Source organism: Saimiri boliviensis, chromosome 14 (genome assembly GCF_048565385.1).
Source record: "Saimiri boliviensis isolate mSaiBol1 chromosome 14, mSaiBol1.pri, whole genome shotgun sequence".
NCBI lineage: Eukaryota > Metazoa > Chordata > Mammalia > Primates > Cebidae > Saimiri > Saimiri boliviensis.
In genome coordinates this window covers 28,888,337-28,906,221 of record NC_133462.1, presented here as the reverse complement: position 1 = coordinate 28,906,221, position 17,885 = coordinate 28,888,337, and the positions used below count along the sequence as shown (strand labels likewise).

At 56.3% G+C, this 17,885-nt stretch overlaps 2 protein-coding genes across 5 annotated transcripts in view; one reads left to right on the top strand and one right to left on the bottom strand.

Annotated features, from left to right (window-relative positions):
- CRTC1 (CREB regulated transcription coactivator 1) overlaps positions 1-17,885 on the top strand; it is a 99,404-nt gene that overhangs the window by 43,936 nt on the left and 37,583 nt on the right. The window lies entirely within an intron of this gene.
- On the bottom strand, positions 4,663-14,950 carry LOC141581112 (protein PPP5D1-like). The gene is made up of 3 exons (XM_074385523.1): positions 14,915-14,950; positions 6,856-6,978; positions 4,663-4,734 (listed from the first exon to the last, which is right to left on the bottom strand). Exons 1-3 carry the CDS (start codon positions 14,948-14,950, stop codon positions 4,663-4,665), a joined length of 231 nt encoding a protein of 76 aa, XP_074241624.1.

Here is a 17,885-nt window from a genome sequence, read left to right as displayed (position 1 = left end):
GGTGACACAGTGAGACCCTGTCTCAAACAAACAAGGCAAAACAGAGGCACAAGGACAGAAGGAGAAAGGACACAAGCAGGCAGAAGCAGAGTTAGACGATCCGTGTACCAAGTCAAGAGGCGCCAGGGCCGCCTGCAGCCGCCGCAGCTGGGAGACAGGCCACCTCGCTTTTTATTTCATCTTTATTTTTTGACACAGAGCCTCGCTCTGTTGCCCAGGCTGAAGTGCAGTGGTGCGATCTTGGCTCACTACTGCCTCTGCCTCCCGGGTTCAGGCAGTTCTCCTGCCTCAGCCTCTTGAGTAGCTGGGATGACAGGCATGCACCACCACGCCCAGCTCATTTTCTTTTGTGTTTTTAGTAGAGACGGGGTTTCACCGTGTTGGTCAGGCTGGTCTCGAATTCCTGTCCTCAGGTGATCCGCCCTCCTTGGCCTCCCACAGTGCTGGGGTTACAGGTGTGAGCCGCTGCACCTGCCCACCTTATCTTCTTTAGAAGCTGGTTCAGGCTGGGTGCGGTGGCTCACGCCTGTAATCCAGCATTGTGGGAGGCCGATGCAGGAGAACTGTTGGAGACCAGCCTGGGCAGCATAGGGAGATCTCATCTCTACTAAAAATCAGCCAGCTGAGCGTGCTGGCCTGCCCCTGGAGTCCCAGCTACTCAGGTTGAGGTGAAAGGATCTCTTGAGCCTGGAAGGTTGAGGCTGCAGTGAGCCATGATTGCGCCAGCCTGGGTGACAGAGCAAGACCCCATCTCTAAAATAAAAATACTAAGAAGAAGTTGGTTCATGGGCCGGGGGCAGTGGCTCAAGCCTGTAATGCCAGCACTTTGGGAGGCTGAGACGGAAGAATTGCTTCAGTCCAGCAGTTTGAGACCAAGACCCCAAAATTTTGGGTCTTGCTGTGTTACCCAGGCTGGTCTCAAACTCTACCAAAAAAAAAAATTTTTTTTAAAGGTAGGGTTTCGGCCAGGCGCAGTGGCTCAAGCCTGTAATCCCAGCACTTTGGGAGGCCGAGGCGGGTGGATCACGAGGCCGAGAGATCGAGACCATCCTGGTCAACATGGTGAAACCCCGTCTCTACTAAAAATACAAAAAAAATTAGCTGGGCATGGTGGCGCGTGCCTGTAATCCCAGCTACTCAGGAGGCTGAGGCAGGAGAATTGCTTGAACCCGGGAGGCGGAGGTTGCGGTGAGCCGAGATCGCGCCATTGCACTCCAGCCTGGGTAACAAGAGCGAAACTCCGTCTCAAAAAAAAAAAAAAAAAAAAAAAAAAAAGAAGTTGGTTCATTTTCATTTGCCCGGAAGCCCCTTTAGCTCCCAGCCCTGCAGCTCTCTGGCCTTTCCCAGACGTGGTGTCCACACTCCTGATCTTCCTGCTTGGCCCCGCTGGAGCCTGTGGTAGATTCCTGGGGTTGCAGGTGAAGCCAGGAGCTGTGACTCTTACCTGGCCCTTGGTGATTATGGTGGGGTCATGTACTGGGTGCCAGGGTCTGCCACATCCCGCCCAAGGGCCACTGCCCAGCAGCATGCATGCTCAGCCCTGCAGCTCCTCACATAGATCGGGGTGGATGGTGCTGGGTGCCAGCCATCCTGTGCCTATCTCCTGTCCAAGGCCAGCCATGGCCTCCACTCCACTCCACTCCTGGGATGGTGGCCTGCGCCTCCAGCTGGCCCTGCTGGTGGCGCTGGTGGGGATGGCTCCCCCGAGGGCTTTAGCAGCCCTTACGAGGTTAAGGGCTTTGTGCTGTGTGTGGACCCCATGAAGCACATCTCCGGCTTCTCACTTGGGGCCCCTCCTGCCTCCCCGGATCTGCTGGGCCATGTCCCAGACAGGGGGCACCTAGTGAACACTGAACCCCCAGCTTCATGCACTATCTGGTGCAGCCCCTTGCCTTTGGGGTGGAGTTGGGGAGACGCCCACAGGGCCCTCTGGGGAAGCGTGTCTTTGGGATGGGCCCTTCTCCCAAGGTACTGTGGCCCTCCTACTCCCCACAGGCTTGCTGTGGGGTCACTGGCTAGATGTTCACCACACCCTGTTCTGCCTTCAGCTGTACCCTCCCCGTCCCTCTGCAGTGACCACCATGAGAGCTGGCCTGGGCTGGTCCTGGCTCCCTGCATCCGGTCTCCCCTCCTGCCCTTGCTGTTCCTGCCCGACCTGCTGCCTATCTCATCCTTCACCCCGGAGGGTTCCTGTCGCCACCCTCCCGACTCCCTAGTCTCAGGATCCCTGCCCCCACCGGCCCTTATTGACCCTTCTCTACAGCCGATGGCGTGTCCCCTGGTCCCCCTACTCCTGGGGACCATCCCAGAGGCTGCCAGTGGCCCCTGTGGCCATCTCTTCCTGGTGCGGCCCGAGCCATGGCCTTAGCTGAGTCCTGTGTCCAGAGGAAGTTTGGAGAGGGAAGGGCTTGTCCCAGGTCCTCCACAATTCCAGGCCTAGGTGGTTTTTTTGTTTGTTTGTTTGTTTTTTTAGACGGAGTTTCGCTCTTGTTACCCAGGCTGGAGTGCAATGGCGCGATCTCGGCTCACCGCAACCTCCGCCTCCTGGGTTCAGGCAATTCTCCTGCCTCAGCCTCCTGAGTAGCTGGGATTACAGGCACGGGCCACCATGCCCAGCTAATGTTTTGTATTTTTAGTAGAGACGGGGTTTCACCATGTTGACCAGGATGGTCTCGATCTCTCGACCTCGTGATCCACCCGCCTCGGCCTCCCAAAGTGCTGGGATTATAGGCCAGAGCCACCGCGCCCGGCACTAGGTTGTTTTTTTGAGACAGTGTCGCGCTCTGTCACCCAGGTTGGAGTGCAGTGAGTGGTGCAGTCTTGGCTCACGGCAGCCTCGACCTCCTGGGCTCAAGCGGTCCGCCTGCTTCTGCCTCCCATGTTGTTGGGACTGCAGGTGTGCGCCCCCGTGCTCAGCCTGGGGGGCATTTTCTTAGCAAATGTGATGCCGTAGCAAAGCATCACAAATGAGGTGGCCTAAAACAACAGAAATGTATTATCTCAGCTCCGGAGGCCTGAAGTCTGAGATCAGGGAGTCAGCAGGGCTGGTTCCTCCTGAGGCCGCGAGGGAGGGCCGGTCTCAGACCCCTGGCCGGCTCTTGGCGGCCCCAGTGATCCTCCGCAGGCCCCTGGCCTGTAGGCGCGGCACCTCGATTTTTGCCTCTGTTGCCGTTCAGCCCACCTTCCTCAGTGTCTCTGTGTCCTCCTCTCTCATGGGGGCGCCAGTCATCAGATGCAGGGACCTCCATAATTCCAGGATGATCTCGTTTCAAGATCCTGCACTAATTACATCTGCTGAAACTCTATTTTCAAATAAGGTCACATTCTGAGGTTCTGGTGAACATGTCTTGTGGGGGCCGTGAGTCCATCTAGGATAGGACACTGGGCTGAATCATCCTGGGCCACCTGGCCTTGAAACTCTGGACCGCTCCTGCTACCTGGCACCCAGGACCACACCCTGCTACCAGCCCCCACGTGTGCCCAGCCTGTGAACCCCACTGAGCAGGCACATTGCTTACCTTCGGGAGACTCATTCCAGAAACGCCACCCACAGCTTCCTGCTCGTCATGTCTTGGCTGCCCGGCTGCGCCGCTGCCCCGGGGAGGGGCAGGCACCCCCGGTCACCCCTGTATCACAGACACTTGGCCCTTTAGGACTGGGGCACACCAAAGCCTGGCCCGGGGTCCACCTCTCCATGCCCACCCTGCACCCCAGAGGCTCCTGCAGGGAGAGACCCGGGCTCCGTAGGCTTTGCTCAGGTCTGGCTGCCTGTGTTTGCTCCCTGGTGACTTGGGATATGGGGCCATTCTGGGCTGCCCGGTTTCAGATGCACCTGTCTGTGGACAGACACGTGCCGGTGGCTTATCTGTAAGCAGGTGCCGCAGACTGAATTGTCTCCCCCAGACTCATGCGTTGAAGCCTTCACCCCCGGCAAGACTGTATTTGGAGGTGGGCTCTTAGGAGGTGATTAAGGTTAAGTCAGGCCATAAGGGGGGTCCCAATCTCTAGGATGGGAAGCCTGGTAAGAAGAGGAAGTGAGCTCTCTGAGCACACACAGCTGGGAGAAGCCATTCGAGGATTCAGAGGGTGGCCCCCCGTGGGCCAGGAAGGGCCCTGTACCTGGAGCCTGGTCTGGGTCCAGCTGAGCCCTGATCGTGGACTTCCAGCCTCCAGAAACCAGAGGAAGACACGTCTGTCATTTAAGCTGCTTGGTGTCCAGTGTTCTATTATGGCAGCCTGGGCTGCTAAGACAGAGGTTATTTTGGATGCAGGGATTGGGGGTCCAGCAGGGCTTCCTGGGGAGGTACTGCTTGAACTGAGACTCAGATGGATGAATGAGGGCCGCCATGGAAGGTTCCAGACAAGGGCTCGGTGGGTGCAGGGCCCAGTGGCAAAAGGCAGGGGAGGGCCTTCAGCACCGCCTGTGGGGAGCTGCAGTTTGCCTCTGGGGGAAGGAAAAGGGCTCTAAACCTGGGGATACCCCAGAAGCCTTTCAGAATAACGACAGGAGGCCAGGTGTGGCGGCTCGCACCTGTAATTCCAGTGCTTTGAGAGGCCAGGCAGGAGGATCACTTGAGGCCAGGAGTTTGAAACCAGCCTGGGCAACATAGCAAGACTCCATCTCTGAAAACAAAAAACGTAGCTGAGCGTGGTGGCACACACCTATAGTCCCACCGACTCAGGAGGCTGAGGCAGGAGGATCGTTTGAACCCAGGAGGTTGAGGCTGCAGTGAGCCATGTTCACTGCACTGCACTCCAGACTGGCCAATAGGGCAAGACCTGCATCTTTAAAAAAACAAAACAAAACAAAACAAAACAAAAACGCATGATGACAAGAGACAGCCCTGCCGGCTGGGGAAAGAACCTAAGAACCTGGATTGTAACTGAGGCCCCTCCTGTCTTCCCTTAGTGCCTCAGTTTACCAGCTAGCAAAATAAAGAGTGCAGCTGTGTGTCCCCCCTCTTAGGACTGCTGCAAGGCCCCACCCAGAGTGGGCTTTTGGCCAGCTGGCAGGGCTGGAGTCTCCTTTGCAGGGAGGGAGGCCCCTGTGAGCCAGCTGTGTGCGCTCAGCCCCGAGGGACACTTCACACGTCCCAGCCGCCACCTACAAGAGAAACAAAACGTGCTCACGGCAGACCCTCTGTTCAGCTGGGTCTGGAAATTTGGCAGCAGCCACCATGCCTGATGAAAGGCATTCCAAGGCAGCCCTGGTGTTTGTGTATGTGGTTCTGTATTTACACGGTTGGAGGGAGCGAGGTGGCAGTAGGGGAGTGTCTCCAGGGCACAGGAGACTCGGCCTGGAATCCATGTGCCTGTGATGCCCTCATCATCCTTCATGATCGCTTCCCGAGCTCAGCAGATATTTATTCAGAAACTCCGGTGGACTAGGCACGCAGTGAGGGGTCAGCTCGGCTCTTGTCACCGGGCCCTCAGTGAACATGCGGACCCATGGCGTGGAGGGACTGGGACAGAAACAAAGTTCACACCCAGAATGAACTTTGTTCAATTCTGAACAAAAACCTAAGTTCAAGAGCTAGATGTGTATGTGTACAACTCCTGTAGGGAAACAGAGGGGCTGGCTGGGCTCAGTGGTTTCTGTATATAATCCTAGCACTTTGGGAGGCCAAGGCAGGTGGATCACCTGAGGTCAAGAGTTTGAGACCAGGCCGGGCGCGGTGGCTCAAGTCTGTAATCCCAGCACTTTGGGAAGCCGAGGCGGGTGGATCACGAGGTCAAGAGATTGAGACCATCCTGGTCAACATGGTGAAACCCCGTCTCTACTAAAAATACAAAAAAGTAGATGGACATGGTGGCACGTGCCTGTAATCCCAGCTACTCAGGAGGCTGAGGCAGGAGAATTGCCTGAACCCAGAAGGCAGAGATTGCGGTGAGCCGAGATCGCGCCATTGCACTCCAGCCTGGGCAACAAGAGCGAAACTCCGTCTCAAAAAAAAAAAAAAAAAAAGTTTGAGACCAGCCAGGCCAACATGTGAAACCTCATTTCTACTAAAAATATAAAAATTAGCTGGGCGTGGTGGTGCACACTTGTAATCCCAGCTACTAGGGAGCCTGAGGCAGGAGAATTGCTTGAACCTGGTAGGCAGAGGCTGCAGTGAGCCGAGATCGCATCACCGCACTCCAGCCTGGGCAACAGAGCGAGACTCAAACATAACAAATCAAATCAAAACAAAACATAGGGCAAATCTTTCTGGCCTCAGGTTAGGCGATGGATACTTAGTATGTTAAAGAAGGCATAGCCAACAAAAGAGAAATAGGTAAGTTGGACTCCATCAAAGTTTAAAATTGTTGTGCTGCAGGAGACACTCTCGAAGTAAAAAAGACAACCTGGCCGGGTGCGGTGGCTCAAGCCTGTAATCCCAGCACTTTGGGAGGCCGAGGCGGGTGGATCACGAGGTCAAGAGATCAAGACCATCCCGGTCAACATAGTGAAACCCCGTCTCTACTAAAAATACAAAAACATTAGCTGGGCATGGTGGCACGTGCCTGTAATCCCAGCTACTCAGGAGGCTGAGGCAGGAGAATTGCCTGAACCCAGGAGGCGGAGGTTGCGGTGAGCCGAGATCGTGCCATTGCACTCCAGCCTGGGTAACAAGAGCGAAACTCTGTCTCAAAAAAAAAAAAAAAAAAAAAAGACAACCCATAAAACAGAAAAAAATATTGTAACTTGGCCAGATGTGATTGCTCATGCCTGGGATCCTAGCATTTTGGGAGATTGAAACAGGAGGATCGCTTGAGCCCAGGAGTTCAAAACCAACCTGGGCAACATGGCAAGACCCTGTCTCTGCAAAATAAAAACAGAAATAAAATTAAATGGGTATGGTGGCATGTGTCTGTAGTCCCAGCTAGTGAGGAGGCAGAGGTGGGAGAGTCACTTGAACCCAGCAGTTGGAGGCAGTGGCAGGGAGCCATGATTACACCACTGCACTCCAGCCTGGGCCACAGAGTGAGACCCTGTATCTTTAGAAAACAAACAAACAAAAACGCTGTAAATCATACATTTGCCAAGGGATTCATATTCAGAATATATAAAAAATTTATTACAACTGAGCAAGAAGACAACCTAATTTAAAAATAGGCAAAGGGGCCAGGCCTGGTGGCTCACACCTGTAAGCTCAGCACTTTGGGAGGCCAAGGTGGGTGGATCACCTGAGATCAGGCGTTCACGACCATCCTGGACAACATGGTGAAACCCTTCTCTACTAAAAATACAAAAATTAGCCGAGCATGGTGGCGTGTGCCTGTAATCCCAGCTACTAGGGAGGCTAAAGCAAGGGAATTGCTTGAACCCGGGAGGCGACGTTGCAATGAGCCAAGATTGTGCCATTGCACTCTAGCCTGGGCAACAAGAGTGAATCTCTCTCTCAAACAAAACAAAACAAAACAAAACAACCCAGGCATGGTAGCATGTGCCCATAGTTCCAGCTACTCGGGAGGCAGAGGCTGTAGTGAGCTGAGATCGAACCACTGGTCTCAAAAAAAAAAAAAAAAAAAAAAATGGACAAAGGACTTGACATGTTTCCAAAGAGGATATGCAAATTGCCAACAAGCACATACAAAGATTCTTGATATGGCCAGGCATGGTGGCTCATGCCTGTAAACCCAGTACCTTGGAGGCCAAGGCGGGTGGATCACCTGAGGTCGGGAGTTCGAGACCAGCCTGCCCAACACGTGAAACTCCGTTTCTACTAAAAATACAAAATTAGCCAGGCGTGGTGGCACATTCCTGTAATCCCAGCTACTCAGGAGGCTGAGGCAGAAGGATCGCTTGAACTCGGGAGGTGGAGGTTGCAGCGAGCCAAGATCGCACCATTGCATTTAAGCCTGGGCAACAAGAGCAAGACTCCATCTCAAAAAAAAAAAAACAATGCCTAGAAACTGGCAAATATTGGTGAGGATGTGGAGCACCTGGAACCAGCATACATTGCCAGTGGGAGCGTAAGATGATGCAGCCGCTGTGGAAAGCAGTCTCGTGGTTCCTCAGTGTATAAAACACAGAATTACTATTTGACGCTGCAGTTCCAGCCCCAGGTTATACCTGAGAGATTTGAGAGCAGTGACTCAGATACTAGTGTGCTCATGTTACAGCAAAATAGCCACAATAGCTAAAAGGCAGAAAAACAAATTTAGCGTTCATCAACTCGAATGAATAAGCCAAAATACAGTCGGTTGGTTCATACTATGGAGTCTGATTAGGCTATAAAAATGGAGGAAGCACTGACACATGCCACTTACCTGGGTGAGCCTCAAAAATATTATGTTAAGCCGGGCACAGTGGCTCACGCCTGTAATCCCAACACTTTAAGAGGCCAAGGTGAGTGGATCACTTCAGGTCAGTTCGAGAGCAACCTGACCAACATGGTGAAACCCATCTCTACTAAAAATACAAAAATTAGGTGGGTTCCTATAATCCCAGCTACTCGGGAGACTGAGGCATGAGAATCACTTGAAACCGGGAGGCAGAGGTTGTAGTGAGTTGAGATCACACCGCTGCATTCCAGCCTGGGCAACAAAAGCGAGAGTCTGTTTCAAAAAAAATGACCAGAACAGATAAATCCACGGAGACAGGAAGCGGATTAGTGATTGCCAGGGGCTGGGGGATGGGGAAAGGGGAGTGACTGCTCACGGGGATAGGGTCTGTATCTGGAGTGATTGAAATGTCCCAGAACCAGACAGAAGTGACGGTCGTGCCGTGTACCAAACACCTCTGAATCATTCGCTTTAAAACAACATAATGGTAAACTTTTTATGTATATTTTATTGCAGCTTTTTTGAAAGCATATTTTTTACGTAAAAGATTTTAAAAATAAAAAGAAACAGACACAGAGAAAACGAGATCATTTTCCCAGCATGCAGCACTGGTTGAAAACCAGCGGGGGGCCAGGTGCAGCGGTTCCTACCTGTCTTCCCAGCACTTTGGGGGCCAAGGTGGGAGGATTGCTTGAGCCCAGCTTGGACAACATAGGGAACCCTGTCTCTACAGAAAAAAATACATACATAGATAGCCATGGTGGTACACACCACTACTCTCAGCTACTTAGGAGGCCGAGGTGGGAGGATTGTTTGAGTCCGGGAGGTTGAGGCTGCAGTAAGCCCTGATTGTGCCTCTGTACTCCAGCCTGGGCCATGGAGGAAGACCCTGTCGCAACAAAAAGGAGAGAGACAGAAAACAGACTGGGGCGTCACTCACAGGCCGTAGCCTCGAAGCTCCAAGCTGTGTTCCCACACATACAGTCTTCAGAGGTGGGCAGTGGTGGCTCCCTGGGGAGGGTCCATCAAGGCTGGCAGCTCCTGCTACACAGCAGGGGATCCCCTGGGTCACCAGCCTGTCCTGTTAGCCTGGGACTCAGTGCCTAGCGATGGGAGGAGGTGGGCAGCAGCTGCCACGTTTCCTGTGTACCCTGCAGCCATTACCCAGCCCTGGCCTCCAGGAGAATGAATCGGTCAGGGGATGCCACACTTGCATCCCTTACCCCTCTGGCGAGGCATCTGGGCATAAAATCCTCTCCCACAACACACACAGGTGATGGGTGTTGTGCATCCGAGCAAAATTCGTGAGATCTGGGGCTCTTTGCTGGGCCCTTGGAGGAGCGCAGGAGAGGCTTGCGGGTCAGACATGGGAAGTTCTGTGTCCGCAAGTCAGGGAGCAGACGCCTTTGCCGCAGCCTCCGACATCACTCCAGGAGCTTTAAGGGTGCCTGGTAGAAACTTGGACGCCCCAGGGCTGGGCGGGGGCCTAAGGGCTCTCGTCCCTGTCTCCCCTTTCCCGCTGGCATCAGCCCCTCCTGGTGCTGGGGATGCCGTCCCTGCTGGCGCATCTGGTAAAAAGCCAGCCTGGAGGGTGTTCACTGCCTTTGTTCTGCTTGATCCAGGGCGGTGACAAGGGGCGGTCCCCGGGGAGCGGGGATCCTGAGCGTGGCACTGGATTGAGGCGCACGCCAGCTCCTGTGGGCCTTGTTTTGAAGCTGAGGTATCGACTGCAGGGAGCAGATGGCGTGTTGCCCGGGAGTGCTGGGGCGGGGGCGGTGACAGGGCTGTGGGGCCGGCTTCGCCGTGGGCCTGGGTGGCATGGGCAGGTGAGGCCTCATGGTGGAGGCCCGGAGCCCTTGCGGGGAGAGTCCTGCTCTGGCTGTTGATGCTAAGTGGCTCTAGAAGCTTTCGTTCCCTCGGTGGCTATATTTCACCCCGATGGCCCGTCTCAGACCCTGTGCGCTCCCAGTCCCAGGCTCTGCACCTGCTGTTCCCTCCTCCCCTGCAAGGCTCCCCTGTGCTGTGTCTCTGCCAGTCCACGGCCAGCACAGTGGCCCAGGCCGAAGCTCCCGCAGTTACCACTTGCCCCCAGGATCTAATGCCGCCCGCTCTGGGCTGTGGGCTCGTTTGAGCAGCGCCCATCTGGCCGGCTGGCCACCACATCCACCGAACCCAGAACTGCCCAGTGCTGGGCAGACCCTCACCTTGAGTCTGGGAGGGGAGGTGGGGACGCTGCTGTGGCAGCCATCGGGGCTGACAGCCGGCTTGGCTGAGCAGGTGGGTGCCTGAGCCTTGCGTGGTTCTCAGCTGTTGGTCCAGCCGGGCTTCCAGCCAGCAACAGGGGTTCCAGCCAGCGTGGACTCGGGAGGATGAAGGCTCCTGCCCTGTGGGGATGTCCTTCAAGTCACCACACATCCCTGCCTGTGGTTGCTGGGACACTTGGAGAGCCCTGCAAGGGCCCAGGCCTCCTTCCCCGTTCCAGGGTCCCTCTGCCCTCATCAGCTTTCCCAGAACTCCATCTTTTTTTGTTTTTGGTTTTTTTTTTTTGAGATGAAGTTTCACTCTTGTTGCCCAGGCTGGAGTGCAATGGCACGATGTTGGCTCACCTCCCGGGTTCAAGCAATTCTCTTGCCTCAGCTCCCAAGTAGCTGGGATTGCAGGCATGCGCCACCACGCCTGGATAATTTTTTTTTTTTTTTTTTTTTTTTTAGTAGAGACAAGGTTTCTCTGTGTTGGTCAGGCTGGTCTCCAACTCCCAACCTCAGGTGATCCACCTGCCTTGGCCTCCCAAAGTGCTGGGATTACAGGTGTGGGCTACCATGCCCGGCCAGAACTCCATCTTGGGGAGCCCTGAGTTATGGGGCTGCAGGGTCAAGGGGTGCGAATCCCCGGGGTCCTGGTCAGCTCCCAGGATCCAGGTGCATGGTGCGCGTGCACGGGGCCGGAGAAAGCGTTCACTCCTCACTTTCCTCTTGTAGGGCCATGCCCCAGGCTGAGGAGCGTGCCGCCTCTGCACTCCGGTAGTCTCTGTTCTTTCTTGAGCCCCAGTTTCCCCATCTGGACTGTCTCGAGACCCTGCCTGGGAGTCCAGGAGCCTATTGGTGGGTAGCTCCCGCCAAGGGCTCATCCTTGCCTAGGTGCCCAGTTCGCCTTGGGAGCTGAGCTGCACTGTCTTGTCAGGTCCGGTGGGGGCAGGGGGCAGCAGCCTGCTGGGAGGAGACAGACAGACCTCAGCGGTGCAGAGGGAGGCCCCTTGGAGGAGGCTTAGTGCTTGGCAGCGGGGGGCGCAGGGGATGCAGGGGGAAGAGCCTTCCGGTGCAAGCAGTGCCCGTGCAAAGGCCCCAAGGTAGTGACTGGTGGCTCCGGGAGGAAGGCTGTGAGCTGGAGCCTAGTGGTGAGGGAGAGTGTGGGACCGACTTTGAAGCCTAGAGGTGGGGGGAAGGAACTCAGGCCTGCTTGGTGCAGACAGTACCTCCCTCCCTGGCCCCCCAACACCTGCCACAGCTTTGCAGGACCGAGCTTAGCCATCAGCCCTCCTGCTCCCCTCAATCTCATTAGAAGGTTGGCCGGTTGCCATGCCAATTGCTTCCGGGCCTGACCAAGGCTGGCCCCATCTGCAGAGCGAGCCCAGGAAGGGCCAGCAGGTGGGGGTGTCCCTGTGCCCTGCACAGGGTTCCCAGGAGACAGGGTGCTGCCTGAACATTTCTTCACATCCTGGAGAAGTAGCCGCAGCCACATCACACCAGGGCCACCCCAGGGGCACCCGGCCCCCATTTCCCCACCTCGGGGCCCCTGCTCCATCCAGCCCTGTGGATGCTGCCTGGATGGGGCAGGGGGCATAGACTCAGCAGGAGGTGGGCACAGGCAGAGGTGGGCATTCTCCAGGGCGAGGGTCCTGTCAGCAAGGGGCGGGGATCAACGGAGGCCTGAGAAGCCAGCTCTGCGCGGGGCTCTGTAGAGGGGTCAGGTGGAGAGGCAGGACTTTGTGTGATGAGGTCTTGGTGCAGGCTGTATCAGGGATGGGGCGGGGGTGTGTCCCTGCGGTCAGCGTGGTAATGTCAGAGCTTCCGGGTCCATATCTGCCTCTCATGTGTCCCTGGAGATGCTGGTGAGCTCTCATCTGAGATGGGGTGACTTCAGTAACCCTTCCCAGGAGGGGCCGTGTGACTTCAGTCATGCCAGTCATGCAGGGGTTGAGTTCCAGGCGTGTGGGACCTCAGTTTTCCCATCTGGAGAGTGACATATATTGGTACCCCCTCAAAAGCCCTGTAGAGGAGTGAAACATGTCCCACAGAAAGCTATGTCCGCAAACTTGCTTCTGGAGCCTGGGAAGGTGACCTTACAGTTGACCTTGAATAAAGCGGTTTTGAGTTGCACACATCTGCTCCTACGTGGACTCTCTCCCGCCTCTGCCGTGCCTGAGACAGCAAGGCCAAGCTGCCGCCGCCCTCCTCCTCCTCCTCCTCCTCCTCCTCCTCCTCCTCCTCCTTCCCTCCCCCTCCTCCCCCTCCTCCCCCTCCTCCTCCTCCCCCTCCTCCTCCTCCTCCCCCTCCCCCCCCCTCCTCCTCCCCCTCCCCCTCCTCCCCCTCCCCCTCCTCCTCCTCCTCCTCCTCCTCCCCCTCCTCCTCCTCCTCCCCCTCCTCCTCCTCCTCCCCCTCCTCCTCCTCCTCCCCCTCCCCCTCCTCCCCCTCCCCCTCCTCCTCCTCCTCCCCCTCCTCCTCCTCCTCCCCCTCCTCCTCCTCCTCCCCCTCCTCCTCCTCCCCCTCCTCCTCCTCCCCTCCTCCTCCTCCCCCTCCTCCTCCTCCTCCCCCTCCCCCGCCTCCGCCTCCGCCTCCGCCTCCGCCTCCGCCTCCGCCTCCGCCTCCGCCTCCTCCGTCAGCTGTACATGAAGGACCATGAGGACGAAGACATTTGGGATGATTCTCTTCCATTTCACAAATAGAAAATATTTTCTCTTCCTTTTGAGTTTCTTAGTATTTTTTTTTCCTTTGGCTTACTTTATTGTAAGAGTTCAGGATGTAATACATAGAACATACCAAATCTGCGTTAAGTGACTCTTCATGTTATCGGTGAGGCTTCCAATGACCAGTAAGCTGTGAGTTAAGTGTTGGAAGAATCAGTAGTTACACTGGGGCGGCGGGGGGCGAGGGGACGCAGTGGCTCAGGCCTCTAATCCCAGGACTTGGGGAGGCTGGGGTGGGAAATTGCTTGAAGCCAGGAATTGGAGGCCAGCTGGTCAACATAGTGAGACTGCATCTCTACAAAAAATCAAAAATTAGCCAGGCGTGGTGGTTCATGCCTGTGGTCCCAGATACTCAGGAGGCCAAGGTAGGAGGATCACCTGAGCCTGGGAGGCCACGGCTGTAGTGAGCTGTGACTGTGCCACTGTTCTGCAGCCTGGGTGACGGAGTGAGAGCCTGTCTCAAAATAAATAAGTGAATTAAAAAACTAAAGATAAAAAGAAAAAAGAAAAAAATATTATACTTGGATTTTTGACTGCCTGGGGGTCAGCTCCCCAGTCCCCGTGTTGTCTCAGGGTCAACTGTAGTTGGAAATAGCGTCTCCAGATGAGACTGTCCTTGATTAGGGTGAGCCTTTCTCTTTAATCGTAAGAGAAAGGAGAGCTAAACCCGGCCCAGTGGCTCAGGCCTGTAATCCCAGCACTTTGGGAGGCTGAGGTGGGTGGATCCCCTGAGGTCAGGAGTTCAAGACCAGCCTGGCCAACATAGTAAAACCCCATCTCTACTAAGAATACAAAAATTAGCCGGGTGTGGTGGTGGGCACCTGTAATCCCAGATACTCAGGAGGCTGAGGCAGGAGAATTGCTTGAACCTGGGAAGCGGAGGTTGCGGTGACCTGAGATCACACCATAGCACTCCAGCCTGGGGAATGAGAGTGAGACTCTGTCTCAAAAAAAAAAAAAAAAAAAAACCCTGGAGGCTGGTGTGATCGTGACCCAGGGGGCTGCTTCTTGAGCAGAGGTATTGGGGAGACCCCTCTAAGTGAAGGAGAGGCTGTCACAGGCTCTTTGTGGGGATGAGTAGGGGAAGGACAAGCTGGGGGCACTTTGGGATTTGGGGCGGCTGGAGGGAATGAGGCTGGGGAGGCCAGAGGCAAAGTGTGGTTAGCGGGGTACCCACCCACCCTCAGCAGGGCCCTCTGAATCGCCAGTGGGGTCTGCTCTCCCAGCTGGGAAGCCAGGACCAGATGCCCATCTATCCAGCCCAGAGGTCATGAGTGCGGGTTCCCTGGGAACCTGTGGAATACCTTCTCCAGGCCTCAGCTGCTTCACCTGTGGCCCCGCTTGTTGACAGCCATAGGGTTGATGTGGAGATGGGACATCTGAGTCCTAGGTTAGCCCTGAGCCTCCGTATAGGGCAGGCTGGGGCTGCTGCGACATCCCGGCAACTCCCTCCGGGGCCAGCCGATAGCTCTGGCTGACCCTCTGAGGGTTACTCTTTGAGGTGGCTTGTGTTGCCCGGGCCAGCTGAGGATCGGGGTGGCCAAGCTGCCACCTGAGGCCTCCGGGATTCTAATCTTAAGTGCTTGTACAGCTTCCAGACAGGCCTGTCACCTGGCTTGTGAAGTCAGCTGTGGGGGGTGGGGGGGAGCGCAGCAGTGTTCATTTATTCATTCACTCACTCACCCCCTCCCGTCTTTGTGGACCTGGAGATTCCGACATCCGGCACTGCTGAGCAGCGGGCCCTGGGCCGGCTGCGGGTTCATGGAGCTCGTCCGCAAAGTCTCAGTGGTTTTGGGAGCACAGCATGGTGGGAGGCGGGGTGATGACACTCGGGTGAGGGGCGCACAGGGGACTGTGACGTGGCGATGGGAAAAGGGGTGATGGTGTTGCCTGCACTGCACTGGCATCTGGCAGTTCTTCCAGCTGAGGCTGGAGGTCCATGGGGCAGAGCCCATGCTGGCGTCCCACCACCCTGGGACCCCAGAGAAAGGAGGACCCTGCTCCCAGGGGTTCTAGCCAGGCCAAGGAGGACAGTTATCTCCCGCAGACTCAGGAGTTCCTGTGCCTACTCTCTGGCTAGAATATTCACTGGAAGATCTCCCTAGAGGCCATTGTGTTTATGCTTATAGTTTATTGCAGCGAAAGGACACATTAAAATCACCCAAGGGAGGCTGGGTGTGGTGGCTCATGCCTGTATTCCGAGCACTTTGGGAGGCTGAGGCGGGCAGATCTCTTGAGGTCAGGGGTTCAAGACCAGCCTGGCCAACATGGTGAAACCCTGTCTCTACTAAAAATACAAAAATTAACTGGGTGTGGTGTTGTACACCTCTGATCCCAGCTACTCAGAAGACTGAGACTGGAGAATAGGTGGAGGTTGCAGTGAGCTGAGATCACGCTAATGCACTCCAGCCTGGGCGACAGAGTGAGACTCCATCTCCGGAAAAAAAAAAAAAAGTCATCCAAGGGAAATGGTAGATGGCCGGGGTTCAGGAGAGACCAGGCTGGAGCGTCCAGTTGGCCCCTCGTGTGAGTAGTGCCTAACTCTCCCAGCATGGAGCACTGTCAGCCGCAGAAGCTCCCCTAGCCTGCGTGTCCAGGGTCTGTACTGGGGGCTGGCCCTGTAGATGTGGCTGACCACCCTCACGGCCAGCCTCGGTCTCTAGTCCCTCCAGATGTTGAGCTGATGTGCCCAAGCCCCCACCCTAAAACCATAGTGTAAGCGGACTCTGTCATGGCCCCAGGCCCCAGCCACACGATGACATTCTTATCAGGCAGGATATTCTCCTGCAGGTCACCACCCAGGAGCTGGGGACAAAGGCCAGACCTCTCTTTGGGCCAGGTTAACCCTTTACTGCACAACTCCTCATGCAAAACCAAGGATGAGCACGGGGTTCCCCAGAAGAAGAGCCCGGACGTGGTGGCTCACACCTGTAATCCCAGCACTTTGGGAGGCCGAGGCTGGTAGATCACTTAAGGTCAGGAGTTAGAGATCAGCCTGAGCAACATGGAGAAAAACCCCATCTTTACTAGAAATCCAAAAAATAAATAAATAAATAAAAAGGCCAGGCCTGGTGGCTCGTGGCTGTAATCCTAGGAGGCTAAGGAAGGCAGGAGAATCACTTGAGCCCAAAAGGTGGAGGTTACAGTGAGCCGAGATGGCGCCAATGTACTCCAGTATTCCAGCTTGGGCAGTAGAGCGACACTCCATCTCAAAAGAAAAGAGTCCCCGCTCAACATTTACTCCTGGCCCGGAGGCTGTGTCCAAAGCCTGAGTGCCTCCAGCAAAGTGGACGGGAGCTGGATATTGCGGGAAAGGCTTGGGCAGAGATGGAACTTGGGAACCATGGGAGTTCTGTGCGTCCCCAGTCCTGTCGATCGTCCCCGAATGCCAGGCTCCCTGTGGGCTGGGGACTTGGTGCAAACAAAGCCAGTTCAAGGAGTTCTTGCTCCTGAGGTCCGGCCTCCTGGGAGCTGGTGGCTCAGCCTGTGTAGAAAGCGCATGTGGCATGAGTACCTGCTGTGTGTCACACGCCGTGTGTCCCTCTCACACCTGCCTGTAGCACTCCCCCTAGGTGGGAGACACAGGTCCATGAGGGGTCACAGCCTCTGGGCCCGCATGGTCTGTGAGAGGTGGATGTAGCGCAGGTTTCTGCCATGCTACTTGGACACAGAAGGGGGCGGAGAAGGTCACGGGAGGCCACAGGTGACCTGTACCCAGGTAGGCGTGGGTTGGGAGCTGTGGGGTCCCCACCCTGCACCTCCTCCCCTTGCCACAGCCTGGAGCTGGGCTGTTTCATCTGGTGTGACTGCTGGGCGGGACACTGTGGGTGTTCATGGTGGGTGTGTCCGGCCAGTGGCCATCAAGGGCTTCCAGCACAGGGCCTGGGTCAGAACCCCAGGCCCTTGAGAGCCACCCGAGAACGATCACGGTTAATCTTACCATCGGCTCCACTGCAGCTCACAGGAAACAGCTGTTTACCTGGGCGAGGTGCTCCACCGGGCAGGCGGCCAGTTCCCGGGCTTCACTTCCGCCTCCGATATCCACCGCCCCCCAGGAAGCTGGGGCGGCGGGGCGGCCAGCTCTCCGTGCACTGCCAGGAGCTGTTTGTAAGGAACGAGCTGGCCTTGTTGTGTACACAGTATCCACCCTAGCAACAGTCCCTGCTGGGCCAGAGTGGACAACCGCCCCTCCCTCCTGCCTGCCCCGCCCCCACCTCTCCTCACGGTGGCTGCCTCCCCCGGTCTCATGGCAGGCGGCACGGACCAGCATCCCTAAAGACCTCGGGTCGTGCCACCTGGGTCAGAGGCCTCTGTTCCCAGCAAATCAGCATTAGCCACGTGAGGGAGAGGAGGCCAGGTCCCAGCCTTGCTCAGAGTCAGCTGGCGGGTCAGGGAGCTCCTGGCCCCTGGTTCTGAGCCCCGATGCCATCAGGGAGTGGGAAGCAGGGATGAAGGTGCCCAGCTGGGCCCAGCCCCCGAGAGGCCGGGGAAGACCACGTGGAAGGAACATGGGGCTAAGGACCCCCTAGAACTCAAGCTGGGTGTGGGGGACTGGCGTGGCTGCCCTGGCCCTGTGTGGGCTCGTCGGGATCACCAGTCCTTCCCTTGGAAGGCCATTGCCGTGCTTCTGAGACAGCCCCCTCCGATTCAGGCC

Bases quoted from the DNA above. Each gene is read 5' to 3' on its own strand.
- LOC141581112 (XM_074385523.1), bottom strand. From the start codon at position 14,950: ATGTCGGAATCTCCAGGTCCACAAAGACGGGAGGGG. The intron at 6,979-14,914 runs GTGAGTGAGTGA...TGTTTTCTAAAG, and splicing joins GTCCACAAAGACGGGAGGGG to ATACAGGGTCTCACTCTGTG. The intron at 4,735-6,855 runs ACAGACACATGC...CAGTGAACATGG, and splicing joins CCTCCTCACTAGCTGGGACT to CTCACTGCAGCCTCAACCTC.